This window comes from Triticum urartu, chromosome 2A, assembly GCF_056163025.1.
Source record: "Triticum urartu cultivar PI428250 chromosome 2A, HENAU_Tu73, whole genome shotgun sequence".
NCBI lineage: Eukaryota > Viridiplantae > Streptophyta > Magnoliopsida > Poales > Poaceae > Triticum > Triticum urartu.
In genome coordinates, this window is record NC_141874.1 from 38,575,351 (window position 1) to 38,602,308 (window position 26,958).

General features: G+C 43.8%; 1 protein-coding gene, 1 non-coding gene and 2 pseudogenes across 2 annotated transcripts; 1 reads left to right on the plus strand and 3 right to left on the minus strand.

Annotated features, from left to right (window-relative positions):
- On the plus strand, nucleotides 1–1,826 carry LOC125534834 (uncharacterized; annotated as a pseudogene).
- A 4,292-nt stretch (nucleotides 1,827–6,118) lies between these two features.
- LOC125535303 (uncharacterized) lies at nucleotides 6,119–11,841 on the minus strand. The gene has a single exon (XR_015615636.1). It is a non-coding gene; the product is annotated as an uncharacterized LOC125535303 (transcript).
- Nucleotides 11,842–19,477: 7,636 nt separating this feature from the next.
- On the minus strand, nucleotides 19,478–20,654 carry LOC147983394 (serine/threonine-protein phosphatase 7 long form homolog). Its single transcript, XM_087540716.1, has 4 exons — nucleotides 20,310–20,654; nucleotides 19,927–20,222; nucleotides 19,583–19,837; nucleotides 19,478–19,487 (listed from the first exon to the last, which is right to left on the minus strand). The coding sequence occupies exons 1-4, from the start codon at nucleotides 20,637–20,639 to the stop codon at nucleotides 19,478–19,480; spliced, it is 891 nt and encodes a 296-aa protein (XP_087396842.1). The 5' UTR covers nucleotides 20,640–20,654.
- A 965-nt stretch (nucleotides 20,655–21,619) lies between these two features.
- The window catches only part of LOC147983395 (uncharacterized), a 28,773-nt pseudogene continuing 23,434 nt past the window's right edge, over nucleotides 21,620–26,958 (minus strand).

A 26,958-nucleotide genomic window follows, 5' to 3' on the forward strand; every position in this document is an offset into this window, starting at 1 on the left:
ATCTAGAGCAGTGTAGAGCAGCGGTGGATACTGGGATTTCTTATATTTACTCCAAGAGACCAAGAACAGGATTCAAGAAGACAAGATTTCAGGTGTTATCTCTCCATTTTTCTGTAACCATGTTGCCGAAAAAGCATTTATCTGGTTGTGCGAAAAGGAAAAAGAAGAAACTTGTAGATGTATTCATTGGAACTCAAAAGGGTGCTATTCGTAAATTCGTTTTACAAAAATCCACTGCCGAGAATCCAGATGTATTAGTTGTTCATAGTGTTGAAGAAGAACAATCTGATGCAAACTTAGTGGAGGAAAATGTTGACATCGACGATTCTACAAATTTGGGTGGCCATGAGAATGTTTCTGATACTGAAAATCCTAAAGAAGATGAACACAAATCTTCTAGTTTAGATATTTATGACCCTAGAACTTGAGAAATTCTTGACAATAAATCAAGAGACATTCTAATAGAGAAAGGGCCTACAAGGGATTTAAATCTTGTGTATCATCCAGATGATAACGGTAGACATTTTTCAAATGCCTACTACTCAAGAAATCTAAGTAATGGGGAGGTTAGTGATAGGAAATGGTTGGTGTACTCTAAGGATGCGAATAAAGTTTACTGTTTTTGCTGCAAATTGTTTAAATCGGAAGGTAACAAAAGTATGTTAGCATCCCAGGGACTAAGTGATTGGCAACATCTTAGCCAGAGGCTCAAAGTTCATGAGAATAGTATTGAGCATATCACTAACATGAATACTTGGAATGGGGTAAGGCTGAGACTAAATAAAAATCAAACAATTGACAAAGAATTGCAGCAAGAAATTGCAAAAGAAAAAGGGCGATGGAGACAAGTTTTAATAAGAATTGTTGCTACTGTGAAGTTTCTTGCTAAACATAATTTGGCTTTTCGAGGATCGAATGAGAAACTTTATCAAGATAACAATGGTAACTTTTTGGGAATAATAGAAATGATGGCAGAATTTGATCCTATAATGCAGGACCATATTAGGCGTATTCAAAATAGTGAAATTCATCATCACTATCTTGGCCATAAGATTCAAAATGAGCTGATTGATATTCTTGCACAAGGTGTTAAAAACACTATCATAAGTATAATTAAGGATGCCAAATATTTCTCTGTAATTCTAGACTGTACCCCTGATGTAAGCCATCAAGAACAAATGACTCTAATTGTGAGGTGTGTAAACATGTCAAGTAACACTACAAAAATAGAAGAGTATTTTCTGGAGTTCTTGAAGGTGGATGATACATCTGGACTAGGACTCTTCAATGAGTTAGTAGGTGCCCTTAAATCTCTTGATTTGAATGTTAATGATGTTAGAGGTCAAGGCTACGATAATGGTTCTAACATGAAAGGAAAACATCAAGGTGCTAAAACACGTTTGCTTGAAATAAATCCTAGAGCATTGTACATGCCATGTTCCTGTCATAGCCTCAATCTTACACTTTGTGACATGGCAAAATCATGTAGCAAAGCTATTACCTTCTTCGGAGTTGTGCAACGAATTTATACATTGGAAAGAACTTCTAGTGATGACCCAAAAACTAAGAGCGATGCACATTCTTTGGTTACTGCACTTAAGAATTTTGAATTTTTTACTTGGTATGGTCATTTGGCATGACGTTTTATTTACCATAAACACTATAAGTAAGAAGTTGCAGTCTAAATTTGTTTGCATTGACATTACCCTTAAGCAAATTGAAGGTGCAATCTTATTTTTTCAGAAGTACAGAACTGATGGCTCTACATCTAGTTTAAATATTGCAAAATCTATTGCATCTGCCATGGATATTGAACCTAGATTTCTGACAAAACGTCGTGTTATGAGAAAAATACATTTTGATGAAAATAATGATGATGAAGAAAATGTAATAAATGCAGAAGCGCAAGCAGCTGAGGAGGAGTCCTTTAGAGTTAAATATTTTCTAGTCATGATAGATGTAGCGATTGCTTCACTAACCAAAAGATTTGAGGATTTGAAGTCATTTGAAAGTATATTTGGTTTCTTGTTCAACTCCAAAAAATTGAAGTCTTTGGATGATAAAGAACTTAGAGAATGTTGCACTAAATTTTCAAATACGTATTCTCATGTTAGCTCGTCAGATGTTAATTCAGATGATTTCTGTTCTGAATTAAGAGTGCTTCAAATGACTTTACCAAATAGATTAATGTCAGCAGATGAGATTTTTGATTTTGTTAGAGCTGCAGATTGCTATCAAAATGTGTCCATTGCTTATCGAATCCTCTTAACTGTTCCTGTTACTGTAGCATCTGCTGAAAGAAGTTTTTCAAAACTAAAATTACTAAAGAACTATTTGAGATCAACTATGTCACAAGAGAGATTGAATGGCTTGGCCATGTGCTGTATTGAGAAAGATATGTTGGACAACATTGATCTTGACACTATTATTAGTGATTTTGCCTCTAAAAATGCTCGAAGGTGTCGCTTCTCTTGAGTATGCCATTCACTTCTTTTTTGTGTATTTTTCAGGTGGCTCCTGATGTTTGGTGATGCACATTTGTGGATGGACTGGTAGAGCTGGAGTTGTAGCTTCTGTCGTGTTGGATCAAGAATTGAGAACAATTTAGTTAAGAGTTCATACAAGACTTGTGGGTTGTTGGAGCGTGTATCCTAATCTTGTAATCATTTGATATATCCGTGGACCATGGTGTATTAAGACCATATTTGCTAATGAAATTGACGCTTGCTTTTATAATGACTTTTCGCTGTACATTGAAGTTTTTTTGTCTATTATATAGTTTAAGGGCCCATTTTCTCAGTTCGCACAAGGGCCTCTGGAATGCCAGGACCGACCTTGAGTGTTGATTAATATGGAGATCATATATTCATGGTGTACGTCTGGGTGTTACCAGCTACCATTGTGAAACACGATGAGTGATGGTGGCTACATCGTGGTTGGGTTGGTGGTTCGCCAAGACATATATCGCTACCATGAGGTGATCTCCATAGAAATACATGGAGCAGTTCACAGCCGTGCTTATTCACTATTCTTCTAATGTCTCATCTTGCATATACTTGGCACGAAAATGCAGTGCTATTGAATCACTCAAACATGTCCCGTAGCAACAAATTAGTCAATCCTCTAGAATTGAAGCCCTTTTATAAGGGTATCAACACCCCTTTCATGCCATCCGTGTGTAATCGATCACACCATCTAGTTTCCATAGTACCAATACCAATGTTAAATTGATGGCCCCGCAAAAAAATGTTAAATTGATGAAGGCACAGAAGAAACTGGTCACAGACCATGTTGAGCCTGTCAACGTGTACTACCTCTGTTCCTAAATATAATATGTTTTGGCAGTTCAAATTGTAATCGCATGCCTGAAGTCTAAATTGTACAGTTTACATATTATGATAGTCTGTTTGATACTCCATCGTAAAGAAATATAAAAGTGTTTCGATCACTAACGCTCTTATATTTCTTTACAGAGGAAGTACTCCCTCCGTTCACCTTTATAAGTCATTTCAAACAACTGAAAATGAGCTAATTTGTACTTTGTCTGAAATGTCTCCAAGGCCTTATAAAAGTGAACAGAGGGAGTACTAATTTACTAGTACAGCCCCACAGGGACCTCTACTTTAATGGGAAGGAACATAATCATCACTTGCTTCCACAACCTGAGATTTGATTAATATCTCTTCGTAATCAACCATACTCCCTGTCATCAGGCGGTTAGCGATTAAACATGCTACCTACATTTCCCACAAACAAAAAAACTTAGCTCCGGTTTTATTAGATACTAGCAAAACGGTCAGTGCACTGCAACGAGAAAAAAAATCATAATCTCCAACGGCCATGACCATATTTTGCCGCACCACCGAGATACACTATCACTCTCAATTTTGTGAAATCATAAACATTTTTTTAAACTCGTGCACATATTTGAAATCATGAATATTTTTCAAAATTCATGAACACTTACAAATTTTCAAACATTTTCTAAAATAAAGAACATTTTCTAAAATAAAGAACATTATCTGAATTCATGAACATTTTATACTATTTGCAAACATTTTTTTAAACAATTTTCTTTAATCGGCAAACATTTTTTTGGAAATTTGTGGACCAAAATTTGAAATTCACGAACAATGTTTTGATTTAACGAACATTTTTTAAAATGCGTGATCATTTTCTGAATCAGTGAACATTTTATGCATGAATAAACTATTTTGTAAGTCACGGACAGTTTTTGAATTTTTAGGATATTTCTCCATTCATGAATATTTTTTGAATTGGAGAAATTTTGTTCAATTTCGTTAACACTTTTTAATACACGAACTTTTAAAAAATGTGAACATATTTTGATTTCCTAAAAAATTGTTTTCAAAATTTTGAACATTATTTTGAATAAGCAAACAGTTTTTAACAAAATTGTGAACATTTTTTTAAAATTATAATTTTTAAAAAAAATTCGGAACTTTTTTGTGGTCCCGAATTATTTAAAGGAGAAAAAACGAAAATAAAAAAGAAACTTAAAAATAGTCCGCCGAGCATGGGCAAGCCCAAACGGGCGCACTGCATCTTGTCCCAGCGCCAGAGCGCAGCATAGGGGGATTCGCCTGTGTGAAACGTTTTTCACTTATAAGTGGCATTGATGGATAATATTTTGCAAATTTTGGGGCAATTTTCCTGAAGTAACACCAGAAGCAATAGTTCATTTATTATTTTGTATAGATATAAAACAAATCTAAGCACCGTGACTGATGATACACTGTTCTCTTGTTTTGGCACCAACGGTTCAGTTCGTTCCCAGATCACAAATTGTGAGGAGAAGCACAAACGCAGCCACCTACTGCTGCAATATTAGCGCTGCATTCAAATATATTTTTGAAGATTCCATGAGGTACTGGTACAACAGTTGCAGTCTTACAACGATATTATATATCATACACTAAACAAACACAGCGGAGTTGTGGTCGACAGCACGGCGGATTCAGGCATTCAGAGCAAGACATACCTATAATCTCTAGCAATAATTTGTAATCATCAAACTAAGATAGATTCTCAACCACAGATTGTATGGAGGAGCACAACCATACCAGTGCTGATTGCAGAATTAGCACATCAATTGCAGAATTTTGAGAAGGTAAATACTTCCTCCGTCCCAAAATAAGTGTCTCAAACTTAGTGTAAATTTGTACTAAAGTTAGTACAAAGTTGAGACACTTATTTTGGAACGGAGGGAGTATCATACCAAAAAAGGCTTTCGTCCCGCTTTATAAATAAAGCAAACCATTAAAGAGCACATATACAAGGACTAGTTTAAACACACGCACCCAAGTCTCACACACAAGTACGAAGATTCTGCTGAGGCACAGCTCAACAAGCCCAAAGAAACAAAAAGAAAAACAACATAGGAACCAAGGAGCCACACATGCGACTAACTGGGCTCCGGCAGAGGTGGCGGGGGCGGCAGAGACAGACGGACGGCCATCGAGCGGAGGTCGGCGATGAAGGCAGAGATGGCGTCACGGTCCTCAGGGCGGCTAAGCGGCCACCAAAGCTGCAAGAAACCAGAGAGTTTGAAGATAGCGTGGCACCAAATCTCAAGCCACCTAATGTGGCGAGACGCCAAGGGGGAGGACTGGAGTTCTGAATATAGGTCAGGGAAGTTGCTGTGGCACCAATTTCCGCCCACCGCCTAGCGAAAGCAGCTCCAAACAAATTGCGCGGACACACACGAGAAGAAGATGTGGTTCGAGTCCTTGGGAGTAGCGCAAAGCGGGCGGAGGGAGTATCATACGTACAGTGTTTGCACACTGGCTCAAGTATAAGCGCTGTAATGAACTCCAATAGTAGACCACCGGGCCGATCAGAACATTCCATTCGCATCCCTTGTCGGTTCCAAAACTCCGTAGCTGATCAAAATGGAACACCCATTTGCTGGTACTAAGTTTGTAAACTCCGTATATCGATTCATATATCTTTGTATCATGGAGCCCTAACGAATTAAGAACAAATTGCTAGGAGAAGCACAAACACAACATACGTTCCTGACTGCAATATAAGAATGCAGAATGCTGAAATGGTAAATAACATCCTGACACACTTAGTATAGGTAAATATACACAGTTCATGATAGTTTGTTCTTCCCAGGGTACGCATATGGGTAGCATACTTACATCAACCCTTACAAGTACATAATGACGAAATAGCTTGACAACTATTATCTGACATATTTGTGGTTCATCCTAACAACAATATTCCGCCGCGCAGAATGAACCAAAGGAAAACACATACGCAACAGACACGAGCATACACACAACTTTGCAGGAAATTAATAAACAAACATGCACACAAGCACGGGGGATTAAAGGTGATACCATGACAGGCACGCATATGGACAGCATGACAAACAGGCCAGCAGTTCTGGGAAGCAGTGATGAATGGATATTGGATGGAGATGCGGAGGATGAGAGTGAAATCCTTGCAAGCCTTTCCTCAGCCAGCTAGTGTCGATTCTTGATCTTCAAGCAGCGGGGGATTGGTGGAAACCATGTATCATCATCCTCTTCTGCTGTGATTGTTTCTTTCGCTGGGACATGTTGTGCTCGCTTCTTGTGTGTAAGCACAGGTTGCGCTTTATGTGCTGCAATGTATTTTCTCACTTGATGAGGGACATGGTTACCAATGCACTCAATCTCCTTCAACCTCAGAAGTTTGTCAATGCCAGAGAGAGACTTCATCTCGTCGAAGGACCAAACAATCCTTTCGATCTTAGGAGCAGACCCATCGGTGAAGCTGATGCTGCTGATGGCACGGCACTCAACAATAAGAAGGTCAAGTGCTGGGAACTCATCTTTGTTGAAGGCTAGCTCGCTTTCGGCGTAAGACAAGTCTGAGAGCTCTAGGCAGCGTAGGTTTTTTTTCTTAGCAAGGATCCGTATATCTTCCTGCTTCAGTTGAGTATCACGAAGAGTCACCTTGGAAATTTGATTGGCATTGTGAAATGATGAAAGAAGGAATTTTCCACCCTTCAATTCAATCTCTTTCAATTTTTTAAGGCCACTAACCCCATCGAGCTGGGACTTTTCGTTGGTCAAGGACAAGGCAATCTTCTTGAGCTCAGGAGCCGCTCCACTTTCAAACATGATGTCGATCATTCTGGAATCCTCAACACGAACATACTTGAGATGTTTGAACTTTCCCTTCTTGAAGATGAACTTTCCCTCGGGGTTCTGCTCAGGAGCTCTGCTCTGAGTGTTTTGCTCGGGCACTCTGCTCTTCAGGTTTTGCTCAGAGGCTGTACTTTGAGTGTTTCCCTTAGCAGCTTTGCTCTCATTGTTTTTATCGGGAGCTCTACTCTCAGTGTTTTGCTCGGCTGTAGTCTCAGTGTTTTGCTTAGGAGTTGTACTCTGACTGTCTTGCTCGGGAGCTTTGCGCTCGTTGCTTTGCTCAGGGTCTCTACTCTGAGTGATTCCCTCCGCAACTCTGTTCTCAGTGTTCTGATCAAGAGATTTACTCCCCGTGTTTTGCTCGGCTCTAGTGTCAGTGTTTTGCTTAGGAGCTGTATTCTGACTGTCTTGCTCAGGAGTGTTGTGCTCGTTGCTTTGCTCAGGGTCACTAATCCGAGTGATTTCCTGAGTAGTTCTGCCCTGTGTGTTGTGCTCAGGAGCTCTACTCTCGATATTTTGTTCAGGGGCTCTACTCTGAGTGTTTGGCTCAGTAGCTCTGCTCTCTGTGTTGTGCTCAGGAGCTCTACTCTCGCTGTTTTGTTCAGGGGCTCTACTCTGGGTGTTTGGCTCAGTAGATCCGCCCTCCGTGTTTTGCTCAGCAGATCCAATCTTGGTGCTTTGCTCAGGAGATGCTTCGTCTTGAGCAAATGAAAGTAGGAATCGGTTGCCTTCTAAATCAAGCTCCTTCAATTTTGGAAGGTTGTCGATCCCACTCAGAAACCTTATGTTGGTGAAGGACAAGACGACCTTCTCCAGCTCAGCAGTTGCACCATCTTGAAACTCGACCTCTTGAAACTCGATGTCTGTCTCAGTCATGTTGCCCTCCACAATAAAGTACTTTAGCTGTTGGAATTCTTCCTCCTTGAAGGTGAGCTTGCTCTCATTGTATGCTTTGGATCGGAGTCTGACACAGTGTAATTTCGGAAGGACAGCAAGGACCATCAGGTCATCCTGTTTCAACACAGTACCAGCCAGAGTTACCTTGGCAAGCTCATCACTACCTTTGGCCAGCGGTTCAAGAAGCTGCACCTTTTCTGTGACTCCGTTGATGCTTAGGTTTTGAAGATGCTTGGGAGTTTGTCTTAACCAACGGTGCACATCTATTGCATGCCCCTCTTTGCTGGATAGAATGCTCTTAGTTCTGGTGTTGCATGATATGGTGACTGAAAGAGATCGAAGGCAATCTTTTAGGTCACTGATCGCTTGAAGCAACCTCGTGAGGTGAATGACCCTGTCTTCAATAACCACACCGAGCTTCCTTAATTGCCATAGATTTTTTATCTCTTTCAACTCACGGCCATCCCCTGAAGCCTTGACACTTGATAGTACCTCCAAATTTTCCATTTTTTCAATTTTGGAAGGAATCTGGACAGGAAAGTGTGGCGACTTATCATTGAGTCCTGGATTTGGATCAACGCGGTTAGCCAAGAAGCGCCTCAGCTTCAGGAGCAGGACATCCCTTGTTGCACGCTCAGGTACCATAGTTTGCCGGATATCCAATACCTCTAGCTCATGGAGGTTGTTTATTTCACTGGAAGATATCTAACATTTGTTCTTCTTAGGCTCAGATACTTGAGAAGTAATATCTTGTTGCAAATGTCCCTGAGGTAGTGATTTTTCTCATTCAGTGCCTTCCAGATCTAGCACCTTGAGCAGCGGCAATTGAGGTGAATATTTGGGGAGCTTGTGTACAAAGTTATCGATGCCATCAGAGGCACGGAGTCGGAGACCACTAAAGATGGAGAAATGCCGAGCCCAAAGATCTGACAGGCGTGCATCCAAAATGTGCTCCTTACTTGCAACCTTGGTGATAAAGCCATGGACTTGATCACCTAAAATGCAGCTCTTGACCTTTCCTGCAGCACCAATTTCATCAGGAAAAAGAAGCCCCCGTTCAATCAGAGTGTCAAAACATTGCTCGGCATGATGCACTGCGGTGGCCCAGTCTTGCTTAGTTATCAACCCCTCCGTAACCCATCGTCCTATTAAGGTAGACCTTTTGATGTTTTGGCCTTGAGGGAAGATGGCTAGGTACAGCAAGCAAGTCTTGTGTTCTCTAGGCAGATCTTTGTAGGAGAACTTGATCATCTTCTTAGCTTTACTGCCAAATGTCTTGTGGGGAACCAGATCTTCATGTAACTTGCACAGTTCTTCATAGCTCCTATTGGGATTAGCATAAAGAGCGTACGTGAAGATCTTCATGCAGAACTCATGTGGATGACACTTGGCCAAGATTTCACGGAGAATGTTTGGGGTGTAGCCGTCATTTCCCTTATTCATCCGTGCCTTTGTAAGCTCGAGCACAGTATCATGGTAGAGTCCAACTAGGGAATAAGTTATTGGCTCTACTCCCGGTGGATGGCAAAATTCTGTGGCCTTTTGGCTGTTCTTTGTGGACACAATCACTGCTCTGCACCCTAACAGTTTCAAAGCATTTCTGGTCTCCTCCCACCGGGATCCGGCTGAAACATAGTCTTGGTCATCTTGGAGGATAATCAGGGTCTTCTTGTTTTCCAGATGCGGCTTAATCTTGTCCACTAGCACTTTGATACGAAGCTGACCCACAATCTTCCACAGGAACTGATACATCTTTCGCTTGGTTTCTTTGATGGCAGCTGCAACTTCAGTGGCCGTCTCAACCTCTTCCGATACTATTTTCTTCATCTTCTCCTTTGCTTCTTCGATGACAGCAGCAGCAATAGCACTGGTAATTTGCATCTCCTTCATTTTCTCCGTGGTTTCCTTGATAACAGCAGAAGCAATAGCACTAGTCACCTCCGCGGATAGCTCCTTGAGTTTCTCCTTGGTTTCTTTGACAAGGGCAGAAGCAATATCCCTGGCCAGCTCCCCTGATGTCTCCATTTTCAACTTGGTTTCCTTGATAACAGCAGAAGCAATAGCACTGATCACCTCCTCTGATACCTCCTTCGTTTTCTCCTTGGTTTCTTTGATAACAGAGGCAGCAGCAGCAGCAGCATTGGTCACCTCCCCTGCAATCTCCTTGGAGTTCTCCTTTTGTTTGATCACAGAAGCAGCAGCATCAGTGACTTGTTCCTTAGTAGAGGTGCCTTCTGGTAGCTGTTGCTTGGGAAGCAGCCCCAATATGATGTCTAGAGTAATCTTGTGGTTGTGGATGATTTCTTTGGTGTGATCCACGCTCATTGTAGTAGCGCTGCTGGTGGCTTCCTGGACCTGCTGGGACTGTGGGGGCTTGTTTGTCAGGAACAGGTTGTGCAGGATATCTTTGTACTGGGCATCATCGAGACAAATCTGGGGCTTGGACTCGCCTGTCTCCATATGAGCTTTCAGACTGGAAGCAGTTTCCTCTATAGCCTGATTGGAGGATAGTGGCATACCCATGTCAGGCGCCTTCTGCCTGAGCCGCAGGGCATGGAGGAGTATGACTAAGCAAATATTTTCTTCAACCTTCTTTCTATCAACTCCTCCAATCTTCCCCGCTTCAACTTCTCCAACCATGTTCCTGATTTCTTCAATCTTTTCATCGACTTCTCTATAACCAATCATGTCCCATACTTCATCCAGGAGTTCATTTTTGTAACGGCAAACTTTCTCCCGAAGATCTCCCTCTGGCACGTTCAGCTCGCCTTGTTCCGTGCCTTGATGCTGCTTACATTCACGCAAGATGTAGCAGAGGATCTCACTGGGTAACAGCGGAAGATCCCATGGGAGGTGCAATGCCGAGAGATTGACGACCTTGCACATGAAGTTGGCGGTTGGCGAAGTCAAAGAGTCGCGTGCAATGGCACCAGCGTCCTGCATATCATCCGGCACAACAAGGGCAATTGATGTTATGGATTCACCCTCGTTGGTTTCCAGCCAGTTGGCTAGCTTCTCGGTGCAGTACTCTTCAAGAAGGCGAGGTTCTAGAGCTCTTTGACGGGTATAAGAACCGTCGGTCGCTTGATTCTGATCGTCGTCATCATCCTCCTCTTCCTCCTTGTCTTGTGTAGCGGCAGCTTGAGACGACGACGGCAAAGTTGGCGCTGCTTCCTTCCGCGGGATCTCCACACCGTACCGCAACCGCCGCTTGCCGACGTCACGCGCCCGCTCCTTCAGCTCGCGCAGCCGGATGGCCGCATTGTGCTGGGCGACCATCCTCTGCACCAACCAGGAAGCCCACCAGAGGTAGCGCCAGCGGCCGGCCCTGGCACGGTAGACCGCGGGGTCACCGCGCCGGAGGTAGAGGTCGATGCAGTTGCTGCAATCATGGGCCAGGTCACGGACCTGCTTCATCCACGTGCGCACCTGCTCGTCGTGCCCGCCGCTGCCAGCAGGAGGTGCGGTCCTGGCCAGGTGTTCCAGGAAGCTGTGCATGCTCTCCATCTCCTCCTTGATGAACTCCGAGTCGCTGCCGACGCGGCTCAGCAGCAGCGCCTCGTTCCGGAGGAGGCCCAGCAGCGAGCTCACGGCGCCAGACGCGAGCTCAGCCATCGCAGCCGCGGCCCGGCCGGCTGGTGTATGTCCAGCAAGCTAGCTAGGCTCAGATTAGCTACGTCAACCAAGAAAATGGAGGAGCTGGAGCCTAACCAAGAACATGCCAATGAATTATTGGTTATCATGCATGCACGGGTGTGTGGCAACAATAGCATCACATGGTCTATAGATCTGCTTTGTCCTGGTACCAATGCCTAGCTAGTTTGCCTTCTACTCTTTCATTTACTTGAGCTGGCAAGGATGGTATGATTCCATTGAGGAATGTATTCTTTGAGTGTTTCTTCAGTTCAGGACCATGCCCAGACCCTTTACTTCATGTATCATTCTCTTTTGCTTTGCATGTCTGCTCTAGCATCTAAGTTCAGGACCATATCCAGACCCTTTACTTCAGGGATAATCCTCTTTTGCTTTGCATGTCTGTTCTACCATCTAACGATCCAATCCACTTTGTCTGGCAAAAGGATCGGATAATCGTCGAACGGGATGACGTGACAAAAACATGCATGCAATGGGAAACATATGCCTAGCTAGTTTTATCTTCTACTCTTTCATTTGCTTGAGTGACAAGGATGGTACGATACCATTGAGGAATGTCCGTATTCTTTGAGTGTTTCTTCAGTTCAGAGCCATGTCCAGACCCTTTGCTTCATGTATAATCCTCTTTTGCTTTGCATGTCCGTTCTAGCATCTAGGGGAGATCTTGACTCTTTGAATGGTTCCCGAAATGACTTGGATTGCTGCCACTTTCGCTTCTGGTATCAACGGACAAAGCCGGTGATTATGAAGTTGTTATGGATGATGTGTCTGGGCAACATGAACTTGTGGGATGAACCCCTGCACACAGAGATTACACTAGAACTCTATAAATGACAAAGGAATATTTAGCACATTTACAAATCCACATGTAGTGCAGAACAAAGATTTATATAGCTCACAAGCTAGGCATCCCAACTTTAGACATAAATATTCTACCATACACCATCTTCAGTATTACTCATCACGAGGAAGCAGACACTAGGCATGGTTTGCTACATCAGACGTGAAAATGAACTACTCTGCAGTAGGTACTTGGCAAGGCATTCCTTTCAGTTAGCTGTCAGGTTATTTGCAGTTCAATATCCTTGAAGTTTGACAATTTTGTGAAACCAAATCAGAAAAACACAGTGGAGCTTCAGCTACTTTAGATCAGAAAACTAAACCATAAATTTTAATTACCAAGATTATTAGGAAGATTACTCATCATGGGTAAGATTAGGAAGAGTAACTCCTAAGACATTCTGCCAGCCTTCCATCATGCAAAGTATGGTCAATATAATTTCAAGTCAAGGTTCATCTCGACACTCAGTCAATTAAAACATACACCCACGATTATGTTTGTCAAAAATTAATTTTTGAGTAAATGGACTTATTGTGAGATTGCAGGAAGTAAACTTATTGCTCTTCCAACAAACTCCTGTATTATATGATCTCTACAAATAGACCTATGCATTCTGCCAATTTCCTAAGAATTGCAAGGTTCCATGTGCAACCTGGTGACGAGTTCACGAGCTGGTTTGAGAGCGCGGCAAAGCGTACAGACGCAGACACGGCCAAAGGCGTGAGATCTCCCATAGTCCTCATGATGTGGCAGCTGTGGTGCCTTCGAACTGACTGCGTTTTTGACAACTCGCCTGATGCGCCATGCTGGCGGACGCCATCCTCACTGAAGTGCAGCTATGCCTGCTTGCTGCCGCAAGGCACTCAGCATGCCCTCAACATGGTGACCTCCTGAGCCTATGCCATAAGGTTTTAGGGTAGTGTACAGTGCCTTTTTTGCCTGTATTTTGTTTCTTGTTTTTGGTTTGGCTTTGGTTTCTGTCTGTTTCTCTCTCTTCTTTGTTTTCTGAGGTTGTAAGACTTGCTCCATCGTGGCGTTTCGCCGTTTATTCTAATACAATGATGATTACTGGGGTGTCCGTTCGAGAAAAAAATAACTCAATGTCTATTCTCATATCATCATAAGAAGTGGAAACTACGCATATCTCGACCATTTACTAACTATTTTCACTAACTAGTACTAGTAGTGATCTAGACGCTCTTATATTTCTTTACGGAGGGAGTAATAAATATCCTGTATTAAAAAGCAAATTCATTTCTATAATCCAAATTAAAAGATCGAGAATAAGACCAGATGCAGCATATATGGCCCCCATAACAATGAAAGGTGGAAAACAGATTGCTGAAAATTTAGGTAAATAAAATACTCGATACATACATAGAACGTTATTGCAGCAATATTAAAAGAATTACTCTTGGGGGAAAACAGTGCCATCATTAACTGGCATTTCAGGGAAAATGGACTCGATGCAGTTTTGTAAGGAGAATGGAATACCTTTAATGGTAGCAGCTGGAATCTTGCTCTCGTGTTTCTAACAAACTTGAAGAGATCATTAGTGCGGTCCTTCAACAATTCTTCAGTGTCTTCAAGCAATGGAATACACTGAATTACTGTTACAAAGAAAATGAGAACTTCAATGACTACACATTTTCAAACAATATGAATATTAGACAGCACAGGTAGAAAATTGTAACTCACAGCTCTATTCATCTTTATGGGACCTTTGTGCAAAATAAATACTCATTGTCAGGACTTTGCATGTCAACTTTAAAAAGGGTGTACCCATTGCTTAAAGTTCCCACACGAGGTGGGGTCTGGGGAAGGGATTTTCTAGACATCCTTCCTTTGCATAATAATTCTGCAAGGAGATTGGTTTGAACCCAGGACCTTGCTCTGATGACTCTTAACAAACTTGAGAGATCGTTAGTGCGGTTGAAATCCTTCCAACAATTCTTCAATGTCTTTAAGCAGTGGAATACACTCAACTACTGTTATAAAGAAAATGAGAACTTCAATGCCTATACATTTTCAAACAATATGAATATTAGACAGTGCAGGACCAGCAGGCTACAGGCCCGCCTTCTTTGCATGCCAACTTTATTGAAGACAAATCTAACCCCTAGAAAAAAAGAGGAAATGTCACATGTGATGGTATGCAGCAACTTAAAGGACCATATCATTGAAACTCTCATTACCTTCTCCTGCAAAAACTTCAAAACCGAGAAATTTATTGTACCACATGATAGCTTCGTCTAGGTTCTTTTTTCCCATCATGTCAATATTAGCCTCAATAGCTTCGATAGCTGCCATCAAAAGAAGTATGAAGGTATGTTGATTTCACGTTCTGTGCATAGCCAGGGGAAATATTCTGACAAAAGAATCATGTTGGAGTCAACATAACTACAAATTACAAGGGCAAAAGATGTTGACCCTAGGAGCTCAAAAGAGCTCAGACTGGAATATTTGGACTCATATCTTTAAATCCTACTGAAACACTGCTAATTTCCTATTCAGTTTAGGCTTTGCAGATCAGGTAATACTGTGACACCTAAAAATATTGTACCATGATTTAGAATCTACATTTTTACCTCAAAGCTAATGTGATATTACACTTGTCTCTCCTAGTCCTATCCCTCTAATACAAGACCAAGCTCCTGAGCTGCTCATTCGTTGCAGTGGCAATCGAAATTGACTCACTGGCGAGCTTACTTTCTGATCTTTTCTTTAGTTGGGCTGCAGAGGCAGTGTACAACATTTCAGCCCTTCCACGAAATGCAGGAAAATGCAATGACACCAATACGAAATCAAACATTGATTAACTGGCGCATGTGGTGAACCATTATAACAAAAAAGAAACAAATTGAGTAGGATATAGATCCCTTTACTGCAGAGTGCACAAGTGAGTGAAGAAATGCTTGAAATGCTTACTGGACAGAGCTTCTGCCAGACTTGCCTCAAGTCCCATGAGCTGATCCTGTAGACCATTGATTTTTTTTTCTGTCATCAGAAAAGTGCACAAGTCAGAAAAACTAATTACCTTAAAGGGCAGCCTTTCCCTACATTTCTGTAAAAGGCTGTTTCCAAGACTTGAACCCGTGACCTCATGGTCACAAGGCAGCAGCTTTACCACTGCGCCAAGGCTCCCCTTCAAAACTAATTACCTTCAGCTTGAAAATCACAAATTGTACCACAACCAAGCTAATTAATCGCCCAAAATAACATACCCAGTCGGCAGGTCGCACAACTCTCCACTTCCGAGATTTGCAGATTAACCGGCTCGCCGCCATCAACGAACTGAATAGCTTACAACTGGTATTGTACACTTCAGACATCACTCCCATGTGTTTCGTGACTGAAAGGATTTGCACCTGCTCAGAACCAAAAGCGGAAAATAAATAATTGTGCTTGATCTCACTGAATTGTAGTATGAATTCGGCTGCCGAAGAGGAGAACGCCGCCGGCGTGGGATTCGGGGGAGAAGGCCTCGGCGCTGTAGAGGTGTTTTTTCTTAATGTTTTTCTAGGGGAATGGTGTGCAGTAGAGGTGGTAAAGCCCACAGAAGGTCTGGCCCAATGCTAGCAGAGCGGAGACCGAACAAGGCCCAGTGGAGCTAAAAAGGGCGAAATCAGTAGTACTTTTTTTCAAAGATCACTCTCACCTCATAGGTTGTGACCAAGTGGCGTGCTGCATGTGCGTCACTTGTTGCAATATATATGATAGTTTTTTTTTCATAAATTTGTTTGTTCAAAATATTTTATCTCCTAAACCGTGCATTCAAACCTCAAACAGTTTTCACCATTAGGTCCCGCGCGTCGAGATCTTCTAAACTAGATTTCATGTTCATAGGTTTCAACGAATTTTTTTCCCTTTCTGAGGGTCATGCCCGTGCCTCTTGAGGAAACAAATTCGCACCTCCACGAGAAGTAATCTGTGCCTCTCGTGGAAGAAAAAAAAATGTGTTTTTCAAGAAATTGTTTTCCTCGGTTTTTTGTCCAAATCCTCTCAAAAACCAGGAAAAACAGAAAAGCCAAAAACCAAAAAAATCATCTAAAAGCCAAAAACGCGAAAAGGTTGTTGCTTCTGGCTCCATGACGCAAAGGAGTACTCCTCAATGAGTAAAGAAAATAAAGCAAAATCTGAAGGGAGCCCCCAAAACGCGAAGGAGTACTCCTCAATTAGTTGCTCTCTAAAATTTAAAAAATTAACTATTTTCCACATAGCTTATGCTTCTCTTTTCCATAGCATAAATGTTTAACATGCCATCCAATTTTTTGTAAATAACTCAACTACCCAATTTTAGTTTCCCTAATAGGATTGTAGAGCTTCTGTAATATCACCTTTTTGACAGTTTCTCGAGGGCAAAAGGTTGTTGCTTCTGGCTTCATGAAGGCAGTTCCTGGCCAGACAACCATTCGATGGGATTGACGCGGTCGGCTGTACGACGTCGTCATCAACGTCGGGTGGGGTTCGCTTCCTACATGCCATCATGATCTGTCACGGTGTTTCGTTGTTGAGGTGAGCTACATTGCCGATACAGAGTAGGGGTGTCCATGTCCTCTCCCTGACAAATTTGCCGCTTTCCACGGTTGTCCTGGCGCCCTCGGGACATACCTCATTTCTACGCTACCGATGGCTTGATGTTCCCATTGTTTCACATGACTCAAGAAGCCGACTACAACATCCAACTAAGGCTGCCTGTAATGGAAGTATCATCCAATTATGGTTTCCCGTAATGTATGCCAACTAGCTAATTTTGATGAAGTAATATAGAATTAAATGAAGAAAGAAAGGGTTGAATACCATACAATGGCTAATTTTTTTAAATAATACATTTTTTTATTAATTTGCACAAATATTACGCTTAAAAAATAATACACTGTCGGCCCGCAGCAGGCCGAGTGGACCTAGTCGGCCCACAGCAGGCCGACTGAGATCCTATCGGCTTGCAGCTGGCCGATTGGCCTATCGGCCACCAGTTCAGGTTCAGTCGGCCAGTAGTGGGCCGACAGGGCCTAATTGGCCTGCTGTGGGCCGACAGGGACTAATTGGCTTGCTGTGGGCCGACAGGTGCATGCCATCATTTTTGTCCCGAACGATCCCCGGATTTTTTTTATAAACTATGACGTATTTCGCGCAACCCTTTCCCCGCAATATTTTCCCGCCATATGTTCGCGCCAACTCTTTTCCTCCACCCGTTTCCCGCCATATGTTCGCGCTAACTCTTTCCCGCCACCTGTTTCCCGCCATATGTTCGCGCCAACTCTTTCCCGCCACCCGTTTCCCGCCAATCGTTTCCCGCCATACCGCAATCGTTCTTTCTCGCCATTTTCTCATCCCTACCTATAAAACCCCCTTCAGACAGAGGAGGATAAGCATTCCAGTGTAGTGTAGTTGAGATGTCCCATTATCCTTTCGATCGTAGTTTTCACTCTGAGATGAGCAGGACTCTTTTGAGGCTAGCTACCGATTTCAGGATGGACAATAGGATAATTCCATGGGACGAACTCACCGGTAGTGACACCATAATGAATGAGTTGGCTCACGAATTACGTATGTCTGGATGGCCTGAAAGGACCTATGAGGAGGTACGTATAGAACTTCTTAGGTTGCATGCAAGGTGGAAGAAGGTAGTGGAGCCGGAGAGTGAAACTTTCAAAAGGACTGCAGAAAAGCATCCATTTTTATGGACTGAGGAGAGCGAGGACGAAGATGATATCTTCATGCCGCCGCTTCCGAGTTCTGCATCGTCAAAGAGCAAGAGTTTTGCATCGTCCAAGGGCAAGAGTACTGCATCCTCGAAGGGCAAGAGTTCTGCATCGTCCAAGGGTAAGAGTTCTGCATCCTCGAAGGGAAAGAGTTCTGCATCGACGGAGGATGACGATTATGACTTCATGTAGTTTTTATGATGTATGTTGTAAGTTTAGTCGTACGTACCGTTAATTTAGATGCAGTTCTATCTAGTTGTTTATACTGTCTTGTTGTACGAGCATTATGTTCTATCTAAATATGATGTTGTGGTTCGGATAATAGAGTACTGGCATATGTCTCATACATAAGTACATAGTCATTTGTCTCATACACAGAATAGGCATAAGTCTCATACATAAGTAGATGGTCATGTCTCTATTGATAGATGGAAGCGTCAGTGACGACGTCTGGCCTGGCGGGGAGGCGGATCTGGAAGCGGCAACTATCCCAACCTGTTAGGTGGCCTAATGTTACGAGGAGGAATTTCAGACTCTCCCTGGTCATGCTGTGTATCCTGTGTGGGGCCTGGTGGAGGAGTCAAATACATGTTCATCCACTGGGTGTGCTGCGACATCTGAGCATGTATGTTCTCCTCGGGATGTTGATCACTCCCCCACGTATGATGTGATGCTGACATAGACGCATGATATCCGTAGGCTCCTGCACGATGGAACGTTTAGTCATGAAGAATGAGGTCGCCTCAATTAATATTGAAAACAATAAAAATGAAGACACTTACCTGCTGGTTGTGACGGCTGCTCTGGCTCAAACACGAAGCTCGACGAGGGACCGTGCTGCTGTGGCTGTGGAGAAAACACGAAGCTCGACGAGGGACCGTGATGCTGTGGCTGTGGAGAAAACACGAAGCTCGATGTGGGACCATAGTTTTGTGGTTGCTGCCACGTTGAACTGTCAGGTTGGTCAGGACGGGGTGGCCTGGTTGTCGGCTGATGTGCTAGACGTGGACGTGGTTGATGTCGGTGCATGGAGTGACGCGGCTGTTGCTACTGGTGCTGAACAATGTCGGTTCTCCGGGTGCACGTGATAGCCTCGTACACAGTCCGTATCTTGTTCTAAATTCGTTCCAAGAAGGGTTGTAGCACTGGACGGTGTTGAAGAAGAGGTCCAGACGACAGTGATCGTCCAAAGGTGGTCACGTCCTGGTAGAGTTCGTGTGTCAAGGTAGCCTGCAAATTTCCATGATGATTAATAATGTATGTCTCTTGCACGTCAAAGTATGTGACAACATTACTTAAAGAAAATATATCTTACCGCGTACTACCTAGAGCCCGAAGTGTCATTGCTCGGGTACATATCCGACGGAGTAGGATCCGGTATCTCCTCTGGGTGGGAGTGCTCAACGATGCGTAACCGTGTTCCGGTCATGTAGCGCCGCAAATAGAGATTGAATTCATTGAGATCAAAATTGTGATTCTTGTGCCATAGATGTGTGTTTGCTGTCTCCCATTCTATAACATACGGCTCTAGTCTAACTAGCCAGTCAGCAGTTGTCCTGGTCATGCCCTTCCTTGTCGTCCTAAAATTGTGGTGTGTGTTCAACAATTATCTAAAGCTTCAAATGGAGTACTATGAAAGATAATGCAACATTGAAAAACTAGTTAATACCTGTGGATGTGTGCTGGCACCGGGTTCTCTATAGGGGGAGGCAGCTCCAACTGCAGAAGACCAAATTGCCTCATAACCCTCTGTTGTGCCATCTCCTCGACGAAGACATCGAAGATGATCTTTGATTTTGTCATCCAGTAATCTCGGTCCCTTGTGCATAGCACAGACAGACCACTAGGGTATCTCGCTTGTATGGCTGCTTCCGTGTAGGGCTGCCAGATGACCCCGGTGTACGCATCGAACTGCTCGTTCAATGCTGTGTATGCTTTCCTGGTCTGATCACTAGCAAAGCGTCTCTGCAGAAAACAAAAGTTAGTAGCCGCTAGCATCGAACTATCTCTTGTGTAGAAAAAAGTTGCATTAAACTATAACACGGTGCATACCTCGCGACGTGTCCAACACAGACCGAAAGTAGGCATGTCGATGCCGTCAACATCAAACATGGCGTCTATAGGCTCACAAACACGTACATCTGGTCGCCCTATAGAGAACCTCTCCCACGACCATAGCTGTAGGAATAGAGGGCATCCAAGAAGGGTTGGCTTTCTCGATGTAAGCTGGCAACCGTTGCACATACCTCGGTATGTAGCCGCTAAGACCGCCGAACCCCAACTCCTCTGTCTGATCTGATCCGCCGTCTGAGCACTCGCTATCTCGAGTGCCATAGGGATGTAGAGCGCGCTAATAATGGTGACATGGTTCTTTGTGAACATCACCTTGCCGAAAAGCCACATCAAGTAGGTCTCCAGGCTCCGAGTGATCTGTTCCACAGTCAACGACGCCCGAAAGTTTTGGATCTGCATTAAGCAAAGAGAAAGTTTTAGTTAGCCGCAATTATTTTCTGTAAAACCATATGCACGATAACTTGAAGATAAGAGGTTGGGGAAATTACCTAGAAATTGAGCAACCACTCATACTTAGGTCCGTGATGCTCCCATACCGGTTCCGGAGCATCTAGAAAAACACCATGAAAACGTTGTGTAAGGGCTCGCTCCCAACCAGCCGGTGCATGCAACGGTCCTATGGCATGACCTGCCAACGGTAGTCCGAGTGAAAGTGACACATCCTCCGGAGTAGGAGCCATCTCTCCCCATCGGAAGTGAAACGTGTGGGTCTCTGGCCTCCAACGGTCCACTAAGCAGCTCAGTAAGGACCCGTCGATGGAGATGCGTTTCTCACCCGGGATAGACTCAACCAGACGCGCGAAAGGTAAAAGGTCGGCCCATTTCAACCTTCATCAGAGAACATTTCAGTTAGTGTCTTCCATTAATATGCATGTTAGTGTGCAAATTAATAAAGCGCATACCGCTGAAGCCATCCTGGGTGTATCATCCAGTTTTCCTTAGGAGTGCGAGTGACCAGAGGTTCAAGCTTGTGCTCATACCATATCGCACCACGATGACCCCTATCAATGTCCCCATTCAGCAACCACATTCCCGACATTCCTGCGCATAAAAAAAATCAGAAAATAGTGCCACACTTAATAAAAATTCAGAACATAGCGCCACACTAAATACAAATTCATAACATAGTGTCACACTTAATAAAAATTCAGAACATTGTGCCACACTTAATACAAATTTAGAACATAGTGCCACACTTAATACAAATTCAGAACATAGTGCCACACTTAAATACAAATTCAGAACATAGTGCCACACTTAATACAAATTCAGAACATACTACTGCTAGCTTAGATTCTTCCTCTCGCCCTTACTCCTCTACTGTCTCTACCTCCTCTTCTTCCCCGGTTGCGTCGTCCACACCCAGTGGCGAAAGTGGGACAATTAGTGTCCCTATGGCCAAATTCATTGCATAGAATGCATTGCCTAGTCGGACCTCCTGCTTCAGATTCACCCATATCATTCCGGATGCGCTGACACTGCCGTCTGCCTCTACTTGTACGCATATGCTCTGGGTTTGGAATGTAACGCCTTTCAGCGGGGTTGACGCTATTGAAATTACCCATTGATCGAAAACCCATCAGCTCACCTGTCCAGGTATTGAGGACAGACTCTTTCAGAAAAAATGGAGACACAAACGATATTGCGTCCATTCCAAGCTGCCCGCAAGCAGCAAGTACATGTGAGCAAGGTAGTGAAGCAATTTCGGTTTGTTGCATGTGCACTCACACGTTGGCCACGCTTCATTACCAATTTTCACCTCATGCGTCCTCAACTCACTTGCACATCTGAATTTGTTGTTGGCTAAGCGGACCTCAAACCTTCTTTCTTGATTACCGATGGCGACTACAGTGTGTGATCTAGCTTTTTGCATCTTGTTGTCCTTGTACTTTGTGACTCTTTCATAGTACCGTGTATTCGGGTTGTTGAAGATATGCAGCTCTGCTTTTTGACGTCTATCTCCGAAATACTTGACGGTGCCATAGAAAATACCCTCAACGATGGCTGTAAGTGGCAATGCCCGGTTTCCTCTGAGGACAAAGTTGTATGTTTCTGCGAGGTTCGTTGTCATGACACCGTACCTTGCTCCATGTGTGTCATGTAGCAAAGACCACCTCTCCAGAGGCTCATGCTCTATCCACTACTCGAAGGTTTTAATTGACCTCCCAAGCCTTCTCCTAGTACCTGGTGGGTCAAAGCCTGGCAGGTCACATAGCCCAACAGGCTCCTCCTCCACGGCCGCTGTTCCTGTTGCCAACTGTGCAGCTACTGCTTCAACATGTGCCCTCACCGCTGCATCTCTTGCAGCTTTCCTGTCCCTCACGTGTCTCTGCGTGCACACATTAAGTCTGTCGCGTATCAAATTGTACTTCTATAACTGGTTCTGCTTGCAAAGTTTTTTGAATAGATTCATCAGGTTCTTATTTCTAAACTACGAGAAGAAATTAGCCCCCAGATGACGCATGCACCAACGGCTCTGCAAGTCCTGCCATGGAACTTGTTCCTCAGGGCCTGGGTTTGTCAGTGTCCTTATCGCACTAAGTATACCTGCATGCCTGTCATGAAGGATGCACATATTGGTCTTCTCCTTCACAACTGATATTTTCAACTGCCTGAAGAACCATGTCCAACTTTCAATGTTCTCACTCTCCACAAAAGCAAATGTGAGTGGGACGACTTGATTTTGGCCGTCTTGACCTATGGCTGTCAGGATCTGACCCTTGTAGTTGCCTGTGAGAAAAGTACCGTCAACACATATCACCGGTCGGCAATGCCTGAAAGCTTCGATGCATACACCAAAAGAGAAGAAGAGACGATGCAGCACCCTCACAGTTGGGAACTCTGGCATTAACATGTCTTGGATATCGATATAGGTGCCTGGATTCCGCTGCTGCAGGGTGTGGAGGAGCTGGACAACAGAGTCATATGCATCAAAATAAGAACCAAATCCCCTCTCAAGCGCCGCATGCTTAGCCCTCCAAGCCTTGCCATAAGAAATTCTGTACTTGAACCTGGAGAAGACTTTTGTCTGGACTGCCTTCACTTCCATAGCTTTGCCCTGCACTATCTCATCATAAAACAACCGAGCAATAAGCGTCGATAAAAGGTTGGCATGATCCTGAGGGATGCAGGGAATAAGACAACTGTGATTAACTAAGTCACTTATCACCCAACTTGTGCCATACTTAGGGAGAAAGCTGTGCACCCTGGCGGGACAATCTGCGTTCTTGCATACCATTGTCAGGAATTTCTGACTGTACACCTGAGATGTGAAAACCCTTTGCGTGGACATTGCCCAGTTAATTATTGCATCTTTCACGGCTTGCTTGTTCAGATATATAGCACCCGTCGCAATATTGTTCTTATGATATTGCCAGGCTGAATCATGTCCATCATTCACGGTCATTGCAGATAAGAAGTCATGATTCCACGATGCAGGATTCGGGACCTCCTCTGCATTTTCTTCTTCATTTGACTCGTCAGAATCATCGGCATGACCCCTTTCAACATCGGTGTCTTCTTCTTCCATCTGGTCTTGCATGTGCCCATCTACCTCGTCAGCGTCCACCTCGCCATTGTAATCACCATCGGCATTTCCTCCTTCTACCTGACTACTCTGCCCTGGTTCATAACCATAAGCATTTCCTCCTTCTACCTGACTGCTCTGTCCTTGTTCGTAACCATCATCTCCAGCATTTGACATAGATAACTGCCTCCCTACACTGCTATGACCAGGATCGTAGCCACCCTCGCCTTCATGTGCAGTGACCTCCTTCACGACGGGAAGCACTAAAGCAACATGATTGCATCCCCTTCGTTCACAACCTTGTAACCACGGCACCCATTCGGAGTCTTGCTCTATCGGCCTCAAATAAAAGTAAATTATTGAACTTGACCGTGTCCACAATGCATGAACACCGACGGTGTGTGTTTCAGTATCAAGACCTAAACTTGCCGCAATCCATTCTTTCAACTGACTGACAGACCATGTTTGAGGTGCGCTCATTGGCACATCTATGTGAGTAAATTCACTCAGATCTGCTCCCATCTCAGTTGTTTGGACAGTACCAGGACCATAGCAAAATCTGAAGTGAAGAAAATATGCCCTAGAGGCAATAATAAAGTTACTATTTATTTCCTTATATCATGATAAATGTTTATTATTCATGCTAGAATTGTATTAACCGGAAACATAATACATGTGTGAATACATAGACAAACAGAGTGTCACTAGTATGCCTCTACGTGACTAGCTTGTTGATCAAAGATGGTTATGTTTCCTAACCATAGACATGAGTTGTCATTTGATTAATGGGATCACATCATTAGGAGAATGATGTGATTGACTTGACCCATTCCGTTAGCATAGCACTTGATTGTTTAGTTTGTTGCTATTGCTTTCTTCATGACTTATACATGTTCCTATGACTATGAGATTATGCAACTCCCATTTACCGGAGGAACACTTTGTGTGCTACCAAACGTCACAACGTAACTGGGTGATTATAAAGGTGCTCTACAGGTGTCTCCGAAGGTACTTGTTGGGTTGGCGTATTTCGAGATTAGGATTTGTCACTCCGATTGTCGGAGAGGTATCTCTGGGCCCTCTCGGTAATGCACATCACTTAAGCCTTGCAAGCATTGCAACTAATGAGTTAGTTGCAGGATGATGTATTACGGAACGAGTAAAGAGACTTGCCGGTAACGAGATTGAACTAGGTATTGAGATACCGACGATCGAATCTCGGGCAAGTAATATACCAATGACAAAGGGAACAACGTATGTTGTTATGCGGTCTGACCGATAAAGATCTTCGTAGAATATGTGGGAGCCAATATGAGCATTCAGGTTCCGCTATTGGTTATTGACCGGAGACGTGTCTCGGTCATGTCTACATTGTTCTCGAACCTGTAGGGTCCGCACGCTTAAGGTTTCGATCACAGTTATATTATGAGTTTATGAGTTTTGATGTACCGAAGGAGTTCGGAGACTTGGATGAGATCGGGGACATGACGAGGAGTCTCGAAATGGTCGAGACATAAAGATCGATATATTGGACGACTATATTCGGACATCGGAAAGGTTCCGAGTGATTCGGGCATTTTTCGGAGTACCGGAGAGTTACGGGAATTCGCCGGGGAGTATATGGACCTTATTGGGCCATTCGGGAATAGAGGAGAGAGGCCAAAAGGAAGGAGGCGCGCCCCCCCCCTCTGGTCCAAATTGGACAAGAGGTGCAGCCCACTTTTCCTTGTTCCTCTCCCCCTCTTTCCTTCTCTCCTACTCCAACAAGGGAAGGAGGAGTCCTACTCCTGGTGGGAGTAGGAATCCCCCCTTGGCGCGCCCTCCTCCTAGGCCGGCCGCCTCCCTCCCTTGCTCCTATATATAAGGGGGCAGGGGGGCACCCCACAGACACAACAATTGATCATTGATCTCTTAGCCGTGTGCGGTGCCCCCCTCCACCATAATCTTCGATAATATTGTAGCGGTGCTTAGGCGAAGCCTTGCGATGGTAGAATATCAAGATCGTCACCACGCCGTCATGCTGAAGGAACTCTTCCCCAACATTCTGCTGGATCAGAGTCCGGGGATCGTCATCGAGCTGAACGTGTGCTAGAACTCGGAGGTGCCGTAGTTTTGGTGCTTGATCGGTCAGGCCATGAAGACGTACGACTACATCAACCGCGTTGTTATAATGCTTCCGCTTTCGGTCTACGAGGGTACGTGGACAACACTCTCCCCTCTCGTTTCTATGCATCACCATGATCTTGCGTGTGCGTAGGAATTTTTTTGAAATTACTACGTTCCCCAACAGTGGCATCCGAGCCAGGTTTTATGCGTAGATGTCATATGCACGAGTAGAACACAAGTGATTTGTGGGCGATATAAGTCATACTGCTTACCAGCATGTGATACTTTGGTTCGGCGGTATTGTTGGATGAAGCGGCCCGGACCGACATTACGCGTACGCTTACGCGAGGCTGGTTCTACCGACGTGCTTTGCACACAGATGGCTGGCGGGTGTCAGTTTCTCCAACTTTAGTTGAACCGAGTGTGGCTATGCCCGGTCCTTGTGAAGGTTAAAACAGCACAAACTTGACAAACTGTCGTTGTGGTTTTGATGCGTAGGTAAGAACGGTTCTTGCTCAGCCCGTAGCAGCCACGTAAAACTTGCAACAACAAAGTAAAGGATGTCTAACTTGTTTTTGTAGGGCATGTTGTGATGTGATATGGTCAAGACGTGATGAGATATAAGTTGTTGTATGAGATGATCATGTTTTGTTGAAGTTATCGGCAACTGACAAAAGCCTTATGGTTATCTCTCTATTGCATAAGATGCAAGCGCCAAATAATTGCCCTACTTTATCGCTATGCGATAGCAATAGTTGCAAGAGCAATAGTTGGCGAGACGACCATGTGACGACACATTGATATAGATCAAGATGATGGAGATCATGGTGTCATGCCGGTGACAATGGAAATCATGACGATGCTTTGGAGATGGAGATCAAAGGCACAAGATGATGATGACCATATCATATCACATATTTTGATTGCATGTGATGTTCATCTTTTATGCATCTTATCTTGCTTTGATTGACGGTAGCATTATAAGATGATCTCCCA

Excerpts from the sequence above, each read along its gene's own strand:
- LOC147983394 (XM_087540716.1), bottom strand. The coding sequence starts at position 20,639 with ATGTTCACAAAGAACCATGTCACCATTATTAGCGCGCTCTACATCCCT. Across the intron at positions 20,223-20,309 it reads TGTGTTGGACACGTCGCGAG|AGACGCTTTGCTAGTGATCA; the intron begins GTATGCACCGTG and ends TGTTTTCTGCAG. Across the intron at positions 19,838-19,926 it reads GTGCCAGCACACATCCACAG|GACGACAAGGAAGGGCATGA; the intron begins GTATTAACTAGT and ends CCACAATTTTAG.